This window comes from Myotis yumanensis, unplaced genomic scaffold (assembly GCF_028538775.1).
Source record: "Myotis yumanensis isolate MYYU_CA2020_CCGP unplaced genomic scaffold, mMyoYum1.0.hap1 SCAF_6, whole genome shotgun sequence".
Taxonomy (NCBI): domain Eukaryota; kingdom Metazoa; phylum Chordata; class Mammalia; order Chiroptera; family Vespertilionidae; genus Myotis; species Myotis yumanensis.
The window spans coordinates 69,921,153-69,938,690 of NW_027223757.1; the positions used below are offsets into that span (position 1 = coordinate 69,921,153).

At 37.7% G+C, this 17,538-nt stretch overlaps 1 protein-coding gene across 1 annotated transcript in view; it reads left to right on the plus strand.

Annotated features, from left to right (window-relative positions):
• The window catches only part of EYS (eyes shut homolog), a 1,239,289-nt gene that overhangs the window by 1,027,738 nt on the left and 194,013 nt on the right, over positions 1–17,538 (plus strand). Inside the window, 3 exon segments of the mRNA XM_070419099.1 lie at positions 4,742–4,836; positions 4,839–4,849; positions 13,526–13,746. Of these exon segments, the coding sequence (XP_070275200.1) occupies positions 4,742–4,836; positions 4,839–4,849; positions 13,526–13,746 (327 nt within the window).

The window sequence follows — 17,538 nt, forward strand, 5'->3', positions numbered from 1 at the left end:
AGATATCTCCCTCTCCCTCTCCCTCCTCCTCTCCCTCTCGCTCTCTCTCTTCCACATACACACACTGTCATCTGGGATTCTGACTTTTAGCAAGCTGCCAGCACAGGAAGAAAACAGAACACAGACACAGTGTCATGAGCAGAAATGTACCGAGCAATCCTTTTAGCTCTGTGGATGGACCTGTGCATACCTTTAATAACATCAAGGATGGACAGAACTACCAAACCCATTGCCCAAGATTCTAGTTTAAGTGCTGGTCAGCTTGGCCAGAGGAGCAGGTGCAGTTCTCATCATGCAGGCAGAGTTGAGTGCAGCAGAAGATCACAGGATTAGGGCCATGTGAGTGAGGAAGAACAGGGAAAAACAAAAATACTCCCCACTCAAAATGAGCCTGCACAGCAGAATATCAGAACACATGCAAGACTGAGAAAGGAAACAAGCAAATCAGCAAATGAAAAAATGAACCCTCCACTAAAATCATTTTTATGGAAAAAATCTGACAAAAACTAAAATAAGTATTCTTAGGATGCTAGAAAACATAAATGAAAAAAAAATAGCATTTATCTTAAAGGAGAAATTACAAAAGCAAATTAATACCAAAAATATGTAAAGTATTCAGAATATTGGGGGTAAAAGAATATATTCATTGAAGTTTAAAACTCAATAGATAAAATAAATGGTCCTGGAGACTCTTGGGTGGGGGGAGGGGGAATGGTGCCTAGGAAGAATACAGGATAGAGAAATGAAGAGAGTATTTTTTTAAATGAAAGCAAGATTAAGAAATTTAGAGAACAACTTAACAAGATTCCTAAAAATAACTCATATGAATTCTAGAAAAAAATCTAAAAGAAGAAATTTCAGAGAATGTCAGAAAGCAGTATTTCAGGTAATTCAAGTGAGAACTTTCCAAAATTAAAGAAATACGTAATGCTTGAGATCAAAAGTGCACTCAGAGTATTAAAGAAGAATAAATAATGATTGATCCACACCTAGACTCATTATCACTGATAAAAAAAATGATCTTAAAGCTGTAAAAAGAAAAATTAAAAGCACAGCCATTAAATGGAACTGATAATGACTTCACATCAGCAACAAATTGCACAAAATAATGGTGTACTGTGCTTTAAGTTCTAAAAGAAAAAAACATGTCAAATTTTATACACAGTTAAACTATTATGCAAGGGTGATGTGAAATGTGATATGACTATGTTTACTATCCACAAATTCTCATTACAAGAACTGTGAAATATAGACTCAGGAAAAAGATTGACGGATAGATGTGCCTGGAAGGAAAGCATGAAATTCAGACACAGAAAAATGTTACTGAATTATTTAATCCTTGATTTGCTTTTTATTAAAACTAAATTTTTGTTTTAGGAGGTCAAATGGACACATGTTCAATGTCAAAATTTATAAAATTCAAATAAGTAAAAGAGGCAAATTAAAAACCATTCTCATTCCACATGTAAAGAGAGCCACTGTTCATGTTAGTGAGAGTAGTTCTGGTATAATTGCTTATGCATACTTTTATAAAAATGCTATATTATCCAGATTGTATTTACCTCTTTCCATATTTATACAAATATATTTTCATTCCATTAATTAGAATTCTATAGTCTCTATTTAAAAGCTGGGTAGAATTCAATTATATAAAAGTACTTGATTCAATTCACCAACCCACCCTCCATTGGTGACTTTTATATATATTTTTTTGATTGATTTTTTTACAGAGAGGAAGGGAGAGGGATAGAGAGTTAGAAACATCGATGAGAGAGAAACATCGATCAGCTGCCTCCTGCACACCCCACACTGGGGATGTGCCTGCAACCAAGGTACACGCCCTTGACCAGAATCGAACCTGGGACCCTTCAGTCCGCAGGCCGACGCTCTATCCACTGAGCCAAACCAGTTAGGGCGATTGTTTACATTTTTGCAATGCTTCCCTTGGTTTTGGATACCTAAACTTCTAGTTTGAGCAGGATCTTCTAAGAATTTTAAATAAATTATCTCTTCTGAATCTGAATGGGTCCTCCAACCAGAATGTTAAGGACACTGAAAAATAGGTCTGTTTCATCACATTTTGATTTTTTAAATAATGCAACCCAAGTATTTCATTTTGAATTCCATTACAAGCAGTGTTAGCAGAAGTAGATGAACACTTCAACTTGACTGTGCAATTTATTTTAATAAAAATCTCTTTAGAGATCCCTGTCTAGTCAGCAAATAATTGCTTTAACTCTGGATTTTAATATTAGCACTGAATGATTTATGTACATTAAATAATGTGATTCTCACTAACCATTTATGAGCTAAGAATGATTATCTCCCTCTGTGGATAATCACACTTCAGGGAAGAAAGGTTAAGTGGTTTACCTAAGATCACTCAGCCAGTCAATGGATTATCTCAAAATATGATCCTTGAGTCTTTAAATCATTAGATTCAGCTGGCCTCAGCAATACTTGAGAGACATGAGGGATATGCACTTAGATTTTTCCTCGAATGATTTATGTGGCATAATGTCTAATTTGTTTATAGAGCATTTTTTGTTTCTTATGACATACTTTGGTCTATAAGCAAATATGAGACATAAAAATGAATGTGATAAGAATCTGGAAAAATCTTCTGGTGGAATTAGAGTGTCAATTTCTAAAATAGTACGTAGACTAAGCAGACAATAGAAACAACTATTTGATGGAAATGATGCGGGGAATGGCAGGCAGTAACAGAAAGCAAATAGAGGACTTCCTTTTGTAGAACTGCAGTTCAGGATTAAAATTAATGGACTGTAAATGGAACAAAGAGATCTTATTCCTGAACAAGGACGTGTGCATTACCTCAGAGCTATTCCATCTCCAGCATAAAGCATTACAGAGGTTTACCTGCCCATCTCAACTATAATGGCCGCTGTGCTTCATAGATCCTTACCCTATGCAGTGCACATAAATGGGACCCCCTACAACAGTGATGGTGAACCTATGACACGTGTGTCAGAGGTGACATGCGAACTCATTTTTTTGGTTGATTTTTCTTTGTTAAATGGCATTTAAATATATAAAATAAATATCAAAAATATAAGTCTCTGTTTTACTATGGTTGCAAATATCAAAAAATGTCTATATGTGACACGGCACCAGAGTTAAGTTAGGGTTTTTCAAAATGCTGACACGCCGAGCTCAAAAGGTTTGCCATCACTGCCCTAGAAGTTATTACTAGAATTTTCCACAGTGATCTTATCAACATTAGAAATGAGCTTGATAAACTAGAGTGGGGGCCAAAAACGTTGTGGGATGATGTATTGCCAGGACCAGATCAGATTTGTATTTCTAGATAAGAGAGAAGAGGGGATCTCAGGCAGTTGTCTCTTTGGAGTGGGGAGGAGGAAAAGAACGTTCCACTTTGTTTTCCCATTCCACTTAGTCTCCACAATTAATTTTAAGAAAAATATTGGTAAATGATTGAACTAGTGAGTGTTTCATAAAACTGACTTTTTATTTGAAAAGTAGAATTACCAACTGATCCTGTTTGCCTAGAACTTCCCTGGTTTTAGCACAAAAAGTCCCATGTTCTAGGAACCCTCTCAGTCCTGGATAAATTAGGACAGTGGGTTAAAACTCAAAATAGCCAGGCTGGTGTGGCTAAATGGTTGAACATCCATCTTTGACCCACGAGGTCATGGTTTGATTCCCAGTCAGGACACATGCCTAGGTGTGGGCTCAATCCTCGGTGTGGGGTGTGCAGGAGGCAGCCAATCAATGATTCTCTATCATCATTGATGTTTCTCTCCTGCTCTCCCTCTCCTTTCTCTCTCTGAAATCAATAAAAATATGTGGGGGGGTTTTAACTGGGTATGTTCACTGTCCAGAATTTAAAAAATAAAAATAAGCAATATTGAGCATTAAAATCATTCACATATTCAATATGCAGAGAGTGTCACTGTTAGTATTAGTAAATGTATTTCCTACTATCTCTATGAAGTAGGCTTCATCACAGTGCAAGTTACTATTATTACATATGTCGAGAGACAGGGTAATATCAATTTAATGTCTTTTAAAATTCTATTTTAAAAATATGCTAAGTACTTTAATATGTGTACCTTTTCTGATTGCATCACTCTATAATTCTGATAAATTTTCATTTGTGTATTGACCATTTCTGCCATTCATTCTACAAATTCCCTTAACCTTATGCTTTTCTTTATCTCTGAAAAGCAGTACCACACAGTACATTAGCAGCATGCTTTCTGATAACTGTATCACAGTGTAATCTCACTGCTCAGGGGTATGCAGCCTTTCATTTCTTATTCCATTTCTATTCCCCCTATAGGCCAGGGAGGGGAAATTTCTACCTAGGGAGTTTAGCATCATTTAACATTGATGTTACTTGTCCAACAATCTCCTACATGAGTGAGACCATATGTCGACCACATTTAACACAAAATTTATCAATACTTACGTGGGCACATAAAGCCCTCTTTGTATTGTGGGAATCTGACTTTCTGAAAGCATTTCAAGTCCTGATTTAAAGACAGAAGGAGGAAAGGAGAATAAAATGCAGTGTTAGAAAAGAAATATATCTTTTATCTATCCTAAAAGGTTCACACGTGGTTGAGTCATATTTCAGGAGTATTGTGATCCAGAAAGTACCTCTTTCATTGAGGAAGTACTTACCATCCATGTGTGAAGTTATCCTGTTCTCACCAATAACACATACATCAATGGCCTCTTCTGTTTTCATTTCTAGCTTCACACTGCCTGCTGGTAGCCCTGGGGTTGCTTGTATGATTGAAATGACTGCAGATGGAAAACCTACAATACAGAAGAAAGAAATGGAACTATCAATGCCTCTCAGGTAGCATGCATATATTCAGTTTCAAATATTAATAAATGCACCCTTGATGTTTCAAATAAGTACTTATTTTTAAATGATTGTGTTAATCATATTTTTTATTCCTTGTAAAAGCTCTCAACAAAACACCAGAATATTCATTTTTGATACTTTAGGTATAATTAAATATATTTAATGTTGCCTGTCACTATGAAAGTTTTATTAAATTTAGCATGAAATTGACTTTCTTCTCAAACTTGGCATATATTATGCTTGACCTAAGAAAAAACTCAGGAATCTGGAAAGATTAGCCAGATACGAAATAGTGCTTAAAAACTTACATTTTTGTAGGACATGGTAATGCTTGTACTGTGCTGTTAAAAAAAAAAAGTCCATTCTCAGTTGTTCAGATTTATGTTGGCCAGGATATTTTTCTTAGAAATATTGAATGAAGCTAAATTGAAACAAGAGAAGATGTCTGTCCCTCCAGAGACCAGGCAATTTGCTGAATTCTTTTAATTTTAATGATTCCACGCTTCTTACTATGACTTTATAGCAATACATTTAAGATAAAGAATCCCTGCTTCATTTGATCATCACGGAGAGTTAATCTGTATAATTAGAGCTCCACAGTGCTAATTTTGGCACACATTAATGCTTGCAGTGTGTGGTGCCCTGATGAATTGGAAATTTCATTTCATTTCCATTTTTTCTACATAGTCTCTATTGTGTATATGCAGGCATTTAAAAGAAGCACATAAGAACATCTAACATTTGCATAAGCACATTACATTTTCCAAATTATGGCCACAGATATTTTCACATCTCATTCTCACAAGGATCCTCCAAAGTAATAATAACGATCCCTTACATAAACCTGAAGAAACTGAGTATCAGGTGTCCAAAATTTCATAGTGAGAAGGACAGAGACTTGACCCCAGGTTTTCTGATTCTCAACCCTTTTTTGTTCCTTTATAATACACTCTACCGTTCTTCATTTGCTGCTGCACCTAATTCAAAACAATTGGACAGATTGTTAAATAGGAATAAAATTGGCTTTCATGTTTTAAGAAGTCATACTAGAGCCCACAATGGCCAAATATTTAGATTCAAAACATGGAATATTCAAATCATGGAAAATATATGAAACACTACTAGTTTTTTTTTTTAATATCTAATGTAAAAAGTAGTCAGTGTGATTTTATGTTTCTTAATTCCTTATAGTCATCCACTTTTATAATAAAAGCTTCATATTTTCTTATAAATAGCATACAATATACTACTAACATAGTCTTCAGTGGATCACATATCAAATTCAACAAATGCTCGATAAATATCCTTCCGTTGTTGAATATGATAAACATGTCTTATGTCTGTAGTCTTTGTGACAAATCAGTCTCCTCACCCTTTAGGTTGACTGAATGAAATACTGATCAGAGTGCCCCAAGTCATAAGATGCATATGCACAGAAACCAACGCATGGGAATAGAATTTATGATTAAATTGAAAAGAACTGGGATTGTTTCAGGATGGTAAAGCAACAATGCACTTAGGCTCTCTAAAGTGTTGGTCTTTTTTACAATATTCTGCCTCTTTGTGTTCATCCTAACTCACATGCTCTGAAATCTAAGTGAATCACTGCTGCCTTCTGGAGGGGTTCACCCCGAGCTCATTTTAGTCTTGTGGAGGCTGTCTGTCCTGAAGTCTCACAGACTAGTCCCCCATCCTGGAGTTATGCTATGTAATGGACTCCTGGAGTTTGTTTTGAGTATACCTTTGTGTTACTCCCTCTTCCTCTTTTATTATAATAAGAGAATGGTGGAAATTTGTAAAATAAGGATATATAAGCACTGAGGATTTTGTGAGCTGAAATCACTTCATTTTACAGGTCATGAATTTTAACACAAACTATTATAAACAGGTCTGACCCTGCCTCTGCTCATTTTAATATAGTGGAGATTTTTAAATAGACTAGAGGCCCAGTACATGAAATTTGTGCACAGGTAGGGTCCCTAGGTCTGGCTGGTGATCAGGGCCAATTGGGGCCTTCCAACTGCCGGCTGCCAGCTGCCAGCTGGGGCCTTCCTTCATTCCTCACCGCCCCCTGGTGGTCAGCACACATCAAAGCAAGCGGTTGAACTCCCAGTTAGTCAAACTCCTGAGGGGACAATTTGTATATTAGCCTTTTATTATTTAGGATTTTAATGTATCTCAGTGTAAGCCTTATTGTGCTCATTCTTATTTTAGTTCTTTGGGCTTCTTGAATCTGAATGTCCATTTTATCCCCCAGATTTGAAAAGTTATCTCATCAAATAAGCCCTCTGCCCATTTCTCTCTCTTCTCCTTCTGGGAATCCAATAATGTATATATTAATCTATTTGATGATGTCCCATAAAGCCCTCCAACTCTCTTCACTCCTTTTTAATCTTTTTTTTTTCCTTTTGAGCCTTTAACCAGATACTTTAAAATAACCTATCTTTAAGTTTGCTGCTTCTTTCTTCTGCTTTATGAATTCTTCTGTTGAATTCCTCTTGTGAATTTTTCCTTTCCTTTTTTTGTTCTCTCTCTCTCTCTCTCTCTCTTTCTTTTTTCTTTGTTTCTGAGCTCACCCGGCCTGGTGTGGGCACCCCCTACACCCTCACCCCCTTGTTGCCCCACCCCATGGGCCCTTCTGGGATCAGATAACTCTTGTGAAATTTTCAATTGAGCTTTGTATATTCAGCTCCAAAATTTCTGTTTGATTTTTTATTATAGTTTTTCTTTGTTGATATTCTTATTTTCTTCATGATTCAATTTCTTGAACCAATTTAGCAGCTTTGTGACAGTTATTTTGAATTCTTTGTCAGGTCATTCATATAACTCCATTTCTTTAAGATTGGTTTCTGGAAATTTATTTTGTTCCTTTGATTGGGCTATGTTTTTCTGTTTCTTCTTGTGCCTTGTCACTTTGTGATGGGATCCACACATTTGGAAAAACAACCATCTCCCAGTGTTTATGAAATGGCTTTGCATAGGAAAGGACCGACACCAAATAGCACAGCTAGAGACTCTGGGACCCTCTCAAACCTTTTAATGGATGTGTCTTCTCTAGACTTGTGTGTGTGAATTCTTTACTATACGAATTTGCCAGTCTTTTTAGGGTGCTTGTGATCTTTTATTCCCTCTGCTCTCTGTCTGCAGTACTGCCGTTTCTCTGGAGCTGCTGTAAGCAGCCCAGTTTTCTTTTGTTCTCAGCAGCCCCCAAGTTTCTAGACTATGCTGGGTCTCATCAGAGCTTCCAGTCAGGCAAAATAGAAACCAGTCTCTCAGAAAAGTATAATTTTGGATGCAAGTTCCAACTCTTTCCATCCCCAGGAAGAAGTCAGGAGTTGGGGGCTTCCACCTACTCTCTCCCACTGGGGTGGAGGAGGGGTTATGCTGAGGGAATACCTACTGGTCAAACCTTCATCTTTGTTCTCAGTGGCCCCAATCTGGCACCCTTACCTGTCAGCAACCAGTCCCTTAGGCAGCACCCTGAAAATTCTACACATAGGGCATATGTCTCAGTTTTTTATTTCCCCCAAAGAGAAGCTGGAAACTGGAAGTTTTCTCTCAATCTTGCTCCACTGAGCCTAGAAGAAGGCTATGGCAAGCGAGTGCCATGTATGTTCCCAATACAGCTGGCCTCAATGCAGCTGGTTTCACAGTCCCCTAAGATGCAAGTGCCTCTCTACTGAGTCTACACATTTCTCATATGGACACTCTGTCTGTGTATTGTTGAACCAATGTCTCCATGAGGAAAGGAATGACTTTCTGGAACTTCCTATTCTTCCATCTTACTGACTGGAAAGCTGCTCTTTTCTGACTATTTAATTTCTTTGTGATTTATTTTCCCAGATAACATTTAACTTCCTTATAGACGAGACTAAGCTCACATCCTTTTTTTCTATTTCCACTTCCCTGTATCCATGTGCTCACAGGGTAGCAATTCAAGTTATTATTTACTAAAGTTCAGTTCTTCCTTCAACAAAATGAGAAGATGTTATTTTTAAAATGTTCTCTAGCCTAGAAAGCCTTAAGAATCACAGGTTTATCTGTGAAGTATGGGATCAGTGAGGATGTCACTGATATTTATCAAATTAAAAAATAACCCTTTGTGTGAGCCTCTTGATATTAATCTCATATGTAACTCAAGAACTTCCATTGCCCTAACCGGTTTGGCTCAGTGGATACAGCGTCGGCCTGCAGACTCAAGAGTCCCGAGTTCGATTCAGGTCAAGGGCATGTACCTTGGTTGCGGGCACATACCCAGTAGGGAATGTGCAGGAGGCAGCTGATCGATGTTTCTCTCTCATCTATGTTTCTAACTCTCTATCCCTCTCCCTTCCTCTCTTTAAAAAATCAGTAAAACTAACCCTTTGTAATACTTTAAGCAATAAAAAAATTAAAAATTAAAAATAAAACCTTTTAAAAAAAAGAAAAGAACTTCCATATAAACACTGCCTATACTTTATGCTGTTTAACATGTAAAGATGTATTCGTATTAAAGCCATATTAATACTCCTTCTTGGGTGGTATTCAGTGAGCACCTCCCTTTATGCTGAATCTGAGAAACTAGCAAGGTTATAAAGCCAAATAAAGTAGAAGAGACCAAAAAGCTAAGTAGGAGACTGAAGAAAAGCAGGATTGAGTTTCATGAATCAGGTCATATATACAAACTTATATCAAACCTCCTATTTGCAAGGTGTTGCTATAGATGATGAGAACCCCAAGATAATGAGGGGTGGAGTCCCAGCTTTTAAAAGGGGTATAAATTAATATAAAAGAGACCACAAATGCACAGATTATCATGTTATTGGGGGGAGGAGAGAAACTAACAGCAAAGGGGTGAGTGGTTTTTATAAATACTGCTTCTGCCTTTTAATTCCCTTTCATTTAATGTCTCTAAACAGTCTTAAAGAATTTAAGATGTAAATCACATGTGAAAAGTTATTTAAATAAATCCTTTTCACAAACATTTGCCCAACATCTCTTATCTATCTTTATTCCAAGCTTCCATGTGTGTAGTTTTGAATCTGTCTGCATATAATTCAGATGCTATTAAACACAAAAATCTGCAATAACACTAAATGAAAGTCAGTTTGTGTCAATTTTGTCTTTATATTCTTGTAAAAAGACAAGTACACTATCGTAGTTAGTCTTTTTTTAATGTTTAAAGTATTACAAATAGTAGGATATATGTCTCCTTTTTCCCCTATTGACCTCCCCCCAATCTCCCCCCCGCCCCCCCCCCCCCGCACATGCCCTCATCCCCTAGTGTCTGTGTCCATTGGTTATGCTTATATGTAAGCATATAAGTCCTTTGGTTGATCTCCTACCCCCCTCCAACCATCCCCTGCCTTCCTGCTGAAGTTTGACAGTCTGTTCAATGCTTCTTTGTCTCTGTATCTGTTTTTGTTTATCAGTTTATGTTGTTCATTATATTCCACAAATGAGTGAGATGCTGTGGTATTTTTCTTTCATTGACTGGCTTATTTCGCTTAGCATAATGCTCTCCAGATCCATCCATGCTGTTGCAAATGGTAAGAGTTCCTTCTTTTTTACCAAAGCATAGTATTCCATTGTGTAGATGTACCACAGTTTTCTAATCCACTCATCTGCTGATGGGCACTTAGGCTGTTTCCAAATCTTAGCTATGGTGAATTGTGCCGCTATGAACATAGGGGTACATATATCCTTTCTGACTTGTGTTTCTAGTTTCGTGGGATATATTCCTAGCAGTGGCATCACTGGGTCAAATGGAAGTTCCATTTTTAATTTTTTGAGGAAATTCCATACTGTTTTCCAGAGTGGCTGCACCCATCTGCATTCCCACCAGCAGTGCATGAGGGTTCCCTTTTCTCTGCATTTTCACCAGCAATTGTTTGTTGATTTGTTGATGATAGCCATTCTGACAGGTATGAGATGGTACCTCATTGTCAGTTTGATTTGCATTTCTCAGATGATTAGTGACTTTGAGCATGTTTTCATGTGTCTCTTGGCCTTCTGTATGTCTTCTTTCAAAAAGTATCTATTTAGGTCCTTTGCCCATTTTTTGATTGGATTGTTTATCTTCCTTTTGTTAAATTGTATGAGTTCCCTATAAATGTTGGAGATTAAACCCTTCCAACTTACACCATACACAAATATAAACTCAAAATGGATAAAGGACTTAAACGTAAGACGAGAAACCATAAAAATCTTAGAAGAAGCCATAGGCGGCAAAATAGCAGACATATGTCATAGCAATATCTTTACCAATACAGTTCCTAGGGCAATGGAAACTAAGGAGAAAATAAACAAATGGGACTACATAAAAATAAAAAGCTTTTTCAAAGCAAAAGAAACCATCAACAAAACAACAAGAAAACCCACTGCATGGGAGAACATATTTGCCAATAATAGTTAATCTTAACAAAGAAATACATTTGCAATTACCTTCCTATATTTCATTAACACAAAGGTCATTCAACTTCAGACAGACTTGAGGATATAAAACAAAAGCAAACATTGAATCAAGATATTATAACAGAAATATATGTAGTACCCCAATATCTAAATTTAAATGAAGACAAAACAGAAAACAGATAAAACAGCTTCTTACCCATCTTCCCCTCACTCTCCAGTTTTTAAAAAGTTTGTTCCCTTTTGCCTATCTTCTTATTGTATTCCCACATATTATAAAAGAGCACTATATTCTTCCTTTAAAGAGAAACTCTGAAGGGAAAGGAATTGTTCATTCATTCTTGTCAGATTCGGAGTCCTTTCCCCTCAGTCACCATTCTTATTTTTCATTATCTTGATGATTCCTCGTTGATTATCCATGTCTGTTCTCTGTGGTTTTATCTTGTAAGATCATATCTTGATGTCAGACTCTATTCTCCATAGTCTGATTCACAAGGAGTTATTAGAAAAGACTTATTTTAAAGACCTGTCTTCTTAGGAATGATTATACACACAATAGGCAGCTCTTAGATAATTGAGAGTCTGGGGATAGAGGAAGTCAACCATCTTAACGGTTATCTATGTGCAATCAACGACAGCTGTTTTTTTTAGACATCTCAGGGCTCCAACTAAGTTTGGGCCTCAGATCAGAAGAAATACAAGAGCCATTTATTTCCATTGTTTTGGTGTTTTTTAATGGTCTAATAAATCATAGATAGTTCTATAGACTTTCCCTCCTATCTGCCTACTGCTGGCATTAGAGGAGGATATTCTTTCATCCTCTATCAGTTTTGTGCTAAAACAGCACACTTGTCAAAGCAGTGAGAGGTTTGCTGTTCCAGGTGTGTGATCAATACACAAAGATGTCAGAGATCCTCAATGAGAGGAAGGTCACAGCCTTGAATTCGCTGAGTCTGCAGGTTCATGATAGATCCCAGATTGCATTAGCAGTGAGTCACTAATCTTAGGTGATAAAAGAGCTCTGCTAATAGTTTGTTAGAGTAATTGATATAAATGGACTTAGCATATAAAAAAGGACGGAAAAACAAATTCACATACTCCTATGCTGCCTGAGGGCTCTATTAATACACCTTGAAACTTCCACCCCACTATACCCAAAGGTACTCATACTCTGGGGAACTATATATGAGTCCCATAAGAGGTACTTAGGGGGAAAAAATAAGAAATGGCCTTAGGAGCAGAGCCCAAGTCACTAAAAAAGAATAAGAACTCAAGTAATATAATTAGTTTGATCTACTATGGATCATAGAGATGCTTTGATGTTCCTAGAATTGCACATGCTTCTGTTCTATAAAAGCACATTTGCATTAAACCAAAAAAAATTAGTATACGTATTAAGTAATATTACTGGGCATCTCACATCATCTCCTCCCACCAGTCATAACTTAATTATTTGGCTATAGTTTTTGAATTCTTGCAGTGACAGTTGTCCATTTAAATGCATCTGTAATACCAAATTAAATATTTTCTTTGAAATCAGCTGGGACTGAGTGAGTGAGTTTGGGGAATAAGCACAGCAGAGACATAAACTGGGCACCAATGCTGCTGCATTGACCTGTCATTTGCCTAACAGCTCATTACCATTTCATCCAGACTTCAACTGTAGCTCATAGATCCCCATTGAGGAATGTTGCATTTTATGTACATCTGAACGATAAAAGTTCAGTTTATTTATATTGATGAAGGATTATAAAGGAGAGATTAAGTAGCAATTTATATCATGCAAGTGATTTTATCATCATTCTGGTCAATGAGTATAAGCTCTATTTCCAAACAAGGTCATATTCTGAAGTACTGGATGTTAGGTAGGACTTCAACATATGAATCAGGGGTTGGGGTAGCACAATTCAATCTCTATTAAGAATTAAATAACAAGGTTTAATTTTCTTTATCAGTTATTATTTGATAATGTTGACATTGAAAAGCATACACTTGAGTTCCAAAATACATTTCAAAGTAATCAAGTTTTGTCAAATGCCCATTTTTTGTAATAAAATTTATTAGCTATTGTGAGAGATACAAAGAAATATAAAATAAGGGCCTTTTTCTAAAGTAATGTACTTTACCTCCTACTATGTGGGTTGACAAAACTAGCACACAATTGAAACCTATTTAACATAGAAGACTATGCAATTACAGAACAAAATATCCTAGGCCCTTCTCCTATAATCTAACACCTTATAAGAAGATGTTTGTTTATTGCTATTTTTCCTATAGGTATATTTTGAATCAACGTTCCTTGGCCATATTCCTGAAAATGTTAAGATTCATAAGAATGTGGGCCATATCTGTGGGTTCAAGGGCTGCATTGGAAAGCTTCAAGTAAACAACAAAGAATTCTTCATCACTGATGAAGCACTACTTGGAAAGAACATTGAGAACTGCCATGTCTCTTGGTGTGCTCATCATCAATGCCACAACAACGGCACCTGCATCAGGTTAGTATTAGCCTCCTGATCTCTAACCTAAATTGCAAAACTCCAAATTCTTAAGAAAACCACACCAGCAGCATTGCCATCTAGGTGATAGAAATAAAGGTCTGGAACATCCCAGTTTTTGCATGCATCCCCTAGGTGATGCACACATGTGATAGACACTTGTTTGCTTAAAGAAATTTTTATATCATGGCTCCAATGGCAAGAAAGTCCTGACCTCTGAAAATAACTAGGTAACTGGACCTGATTTTGACAATTCTAAATGGACCCACATATAAGTTTACTAAGGTGTTCTGGTTTTTCGAAATATAAATGAGAGATTATTATTCATTGATAATGGTTTTGGTGTATTAATTTGTATTGTGTTTGTTTTTGCTTCATCTTTAAAAAAATCTACGTACATCTCTAAAATTAGAGGTTGAGAAAAAGTACCTATATCTATTTATTCATTTTCTTTTCAATCCTATGTATATATTTTCTCCTTCTTGTAAAGATTCATCATGTTTATAAGCTTAAGATCTTAATTAAAATTACTCTCAGCTCCACTAAAATGTCTTAAGTGACTCGACCCTGAAGGAGTTTCATTTGGACAGTGTAGGACATAATCCCAAATTTCTTCAACCCTTTGAGAAATAATTATTTCAGGGCCATAAGTAATGACAGAACGGAAGCAGAAACATGTACAGATTATGATAATTCAAGTCAAGGAGAAATTGACCAAGTCTCACAGGAAATACCTTAATTCACTTCAGTGACTCTAAGGGGAAGCTATCAAGTCATTAATGACTTCAATAAAGTAAACACCTATATGCATAGTGTAGGAAAGAGGAAAATTCTATTTAAAAAAAATGTATGATAGAAAATGGTAGGAAGAGATGGGCTCTGAAAGTAATCAATGGAATAGAAAATGATGAAAGAGAGAGAGAACCAAATGGCAGATAAGGAACAAAGGAATGTATAATGAATTCATTAATAGCAATTATTTTTTAATAATAATTCATTCAATATTATCCAGTAAGACAACCTTCTGAACCCTGCAGAAAAACTTTCATTTTTGCCTAATTAAGTGAAGAAACAGTAAGAAAGCTTCTACTGACTTTCTAATATCTGAAATATTTGTCATTTAACCTAAATAAATACTGTCAATGAGGCTTTACCACTGATGTGATAGAATTATAGACGTGACAAGAGTGGTGTTTCCTCCCTTCCTATACATCAGGGTTGGGGAATCATTTGTCTGCCAAAGACCATTGGATATTTATGACACCATATATGGGCCATACAAAATTATCAACTTAAAAATAATGTTGCTATGAAAAAAAGCTCTTAGATTTATGAAATTTTGAGTCCTGCCTTGTCAGGGCCAGATCAAATGATACAGCCCGCGGGCTGGATGTTCCCCAACCCTGCTATATGTGGTCAGCAGACTCTCTCATAGTCCCTGTCACCCCCTCTCCTGGTGTTCAAGTCTTTGCATGATCCCCTCTAGCTTCAGTGTAGACGGGACCCCTGACTTACTTTTAGCCAACAGAATAACCAATAGAATAGGGTGATGGGATATCACTTACTTCCATGATTAGGTTACATAGGGTTGTGAGCTGCATCTTGGAAGGATACTCTCTCTTGCTGATTTTGATAAAGCATGTAGCAATTTGGGGAAGGCCCATGTGACAAGGCACTGAAGGTGGAGTCCAGCCAACAACCAGCGAGGAGCTGAGGGTGGCCCCTTGTCAGTTGTGTATCCAACAAATAAAATGCTTCTTCACATCCTATGAACAACATGATTTCTATCTTATTGCCAGTGCTTAACTCCCATAAATTACCCCTTGCATTATTGCACACAGGACATGCTGGTCCCTGGCAACTATGAATTCCATTAGAGCATGTCTCTGCACGCCAAAACCACAGTGCATTGGAGTTGGCTGGTTCCAGTACAACAAAAATAGGCATTTCAGAGGGATCTTAACAACAAGACTGAAAAAATCATCAAAGGCCGGGAGCCAAGGGACAATGTAAAGAATGATTATCGAGTTTTGAACCTGGTAACCAGAATGCTGGAATAATTACAGGAAAAAAATGGGAAGAGGATGAGTTCAGTGTGGCCTTTTGTCCTCAAGAGCCAGATGACCATCCAAATGGGGATATCCAGATGTGTTGACCAATGGTCGGGGCAAACACACAGATTTCAGGGCAACTATGTAGAGCTTAAGATTGAGCCATGTAATTACTGAAAGGAAACAAAAAGAAAAGGGAGTGAGGAAACATTTTTAGAAAAATTACATTGGAATTTTTTATGAAGGGAGCAGAGTGAGTAGTACAGCAATTTAAAAGAAGTAGAAAAGAAGGAAAAGGAGGCCATCTGAGGTAGGTGCTCTGGACTGAATGGTTTTGCCTCTCCCCCCAAAAAAATTTCATATGTTGAAACCCTGATCTCCAATGTGATGATTTTGGGAGGTAGGGCTTTTGGGAGGTAGGTCATGAGGGTGGAGCCATCATGAATAGGATCAAAGGTTCAATACAAGAGCACAGATGGCCATGGGGCCACAGGAAGATCATCAGGATGTAAATGCTATCTGTCACTCTTCCCTGGTCTGTGTAAAACATCTTAACCTGACCACACATAGAACACTCCAGCAGTGAGGCCATTAGCAGCCTCAGACCAAGAAGTTGGTCACAAAGAACCACCACCATGACCAGCACCCTGCCCCCAGCAGACACATACCCATACTTGGACTACAGTGAGTGGTGTAAAGTTCTCCAGCCAAGGAAGCTAGAGAAACGTTGTGCTAGTGAGCCCCATCCTGACTTTGGCAAATGAATCTGAACTGACTTAATGCATTTGGCAACTCACTTGCCATCTATTTTGTTGGATAAAGCCAAAGGTTCCTTTTCCTCTCTAGGCTGACACATCATAAAATGGATCTCTCCACAATCTCCCAAACTCTCTTCCAACCCTTCTCGACCTTGGCATCTTTCGATGCCATATCAGTTTTGAGCCAAGCCAGGCAGACTTCTAAATTCCCTTCTCTATTCCTATTTTCCCCAAAGGGGAGATTGGACTCAAGACAGCTTTCAAAATAGCAGAGCAATTTAAATGAGATACATTAATATTCAGACTTTCTGGATCCAAAGGGAATGGACACAGTAGCCTGGAGGAACTTTTTTAGGTCTACAGTTTTATCTACACTAATAAAAGAGAAACATGGTAATTAGCGTACGACCGCTACCTTTCCCATTGGCTAATCAGCGTATCCTTATGCAAATTAACTGTCAGCCAAGATGGCGGCCGGCAGCCATGCACTGAAGCGAACAGGGAGGCTTGCTTCCTCCAGTGACTGCAGACTCCAACATTCCCCACCAGACTTGCCGGCCTCTCAGCTGCAACTCTAAGCAACTATTACTATGTTGCAAATAAGAAGCTAAACAAAACCCCAGAAACCAGCTTTCAGTCAGCCCCGGACCGCAACATTGTATTGATGTTTTCAGCAGCGAGGCCTCAGAGCTAAAGCTGGCCCAGAATAAAAAAAAGAAAAAGAAAACAAGGAGCGGTTGGGAGCTTTTAGTCACCTGCCAGCCGGAAAACAGCCCTCAGCCCCTCACCCAGACTGGCCAGGCACCCTAGTGGGGACCCCGACCCTGATCCAGGACACGCTTCAGGGCAAACCAGCCAGCCCCTACCCATGCACCAAGCCTCTATTCTATATAGTAAAAGGGTAATATGCCTCCCGGCACCGGGATCAGCGGAGCAGCAAGGCTCCCGGCACCGGGATCAGCATGACAGGGGGCAGCGCCCAA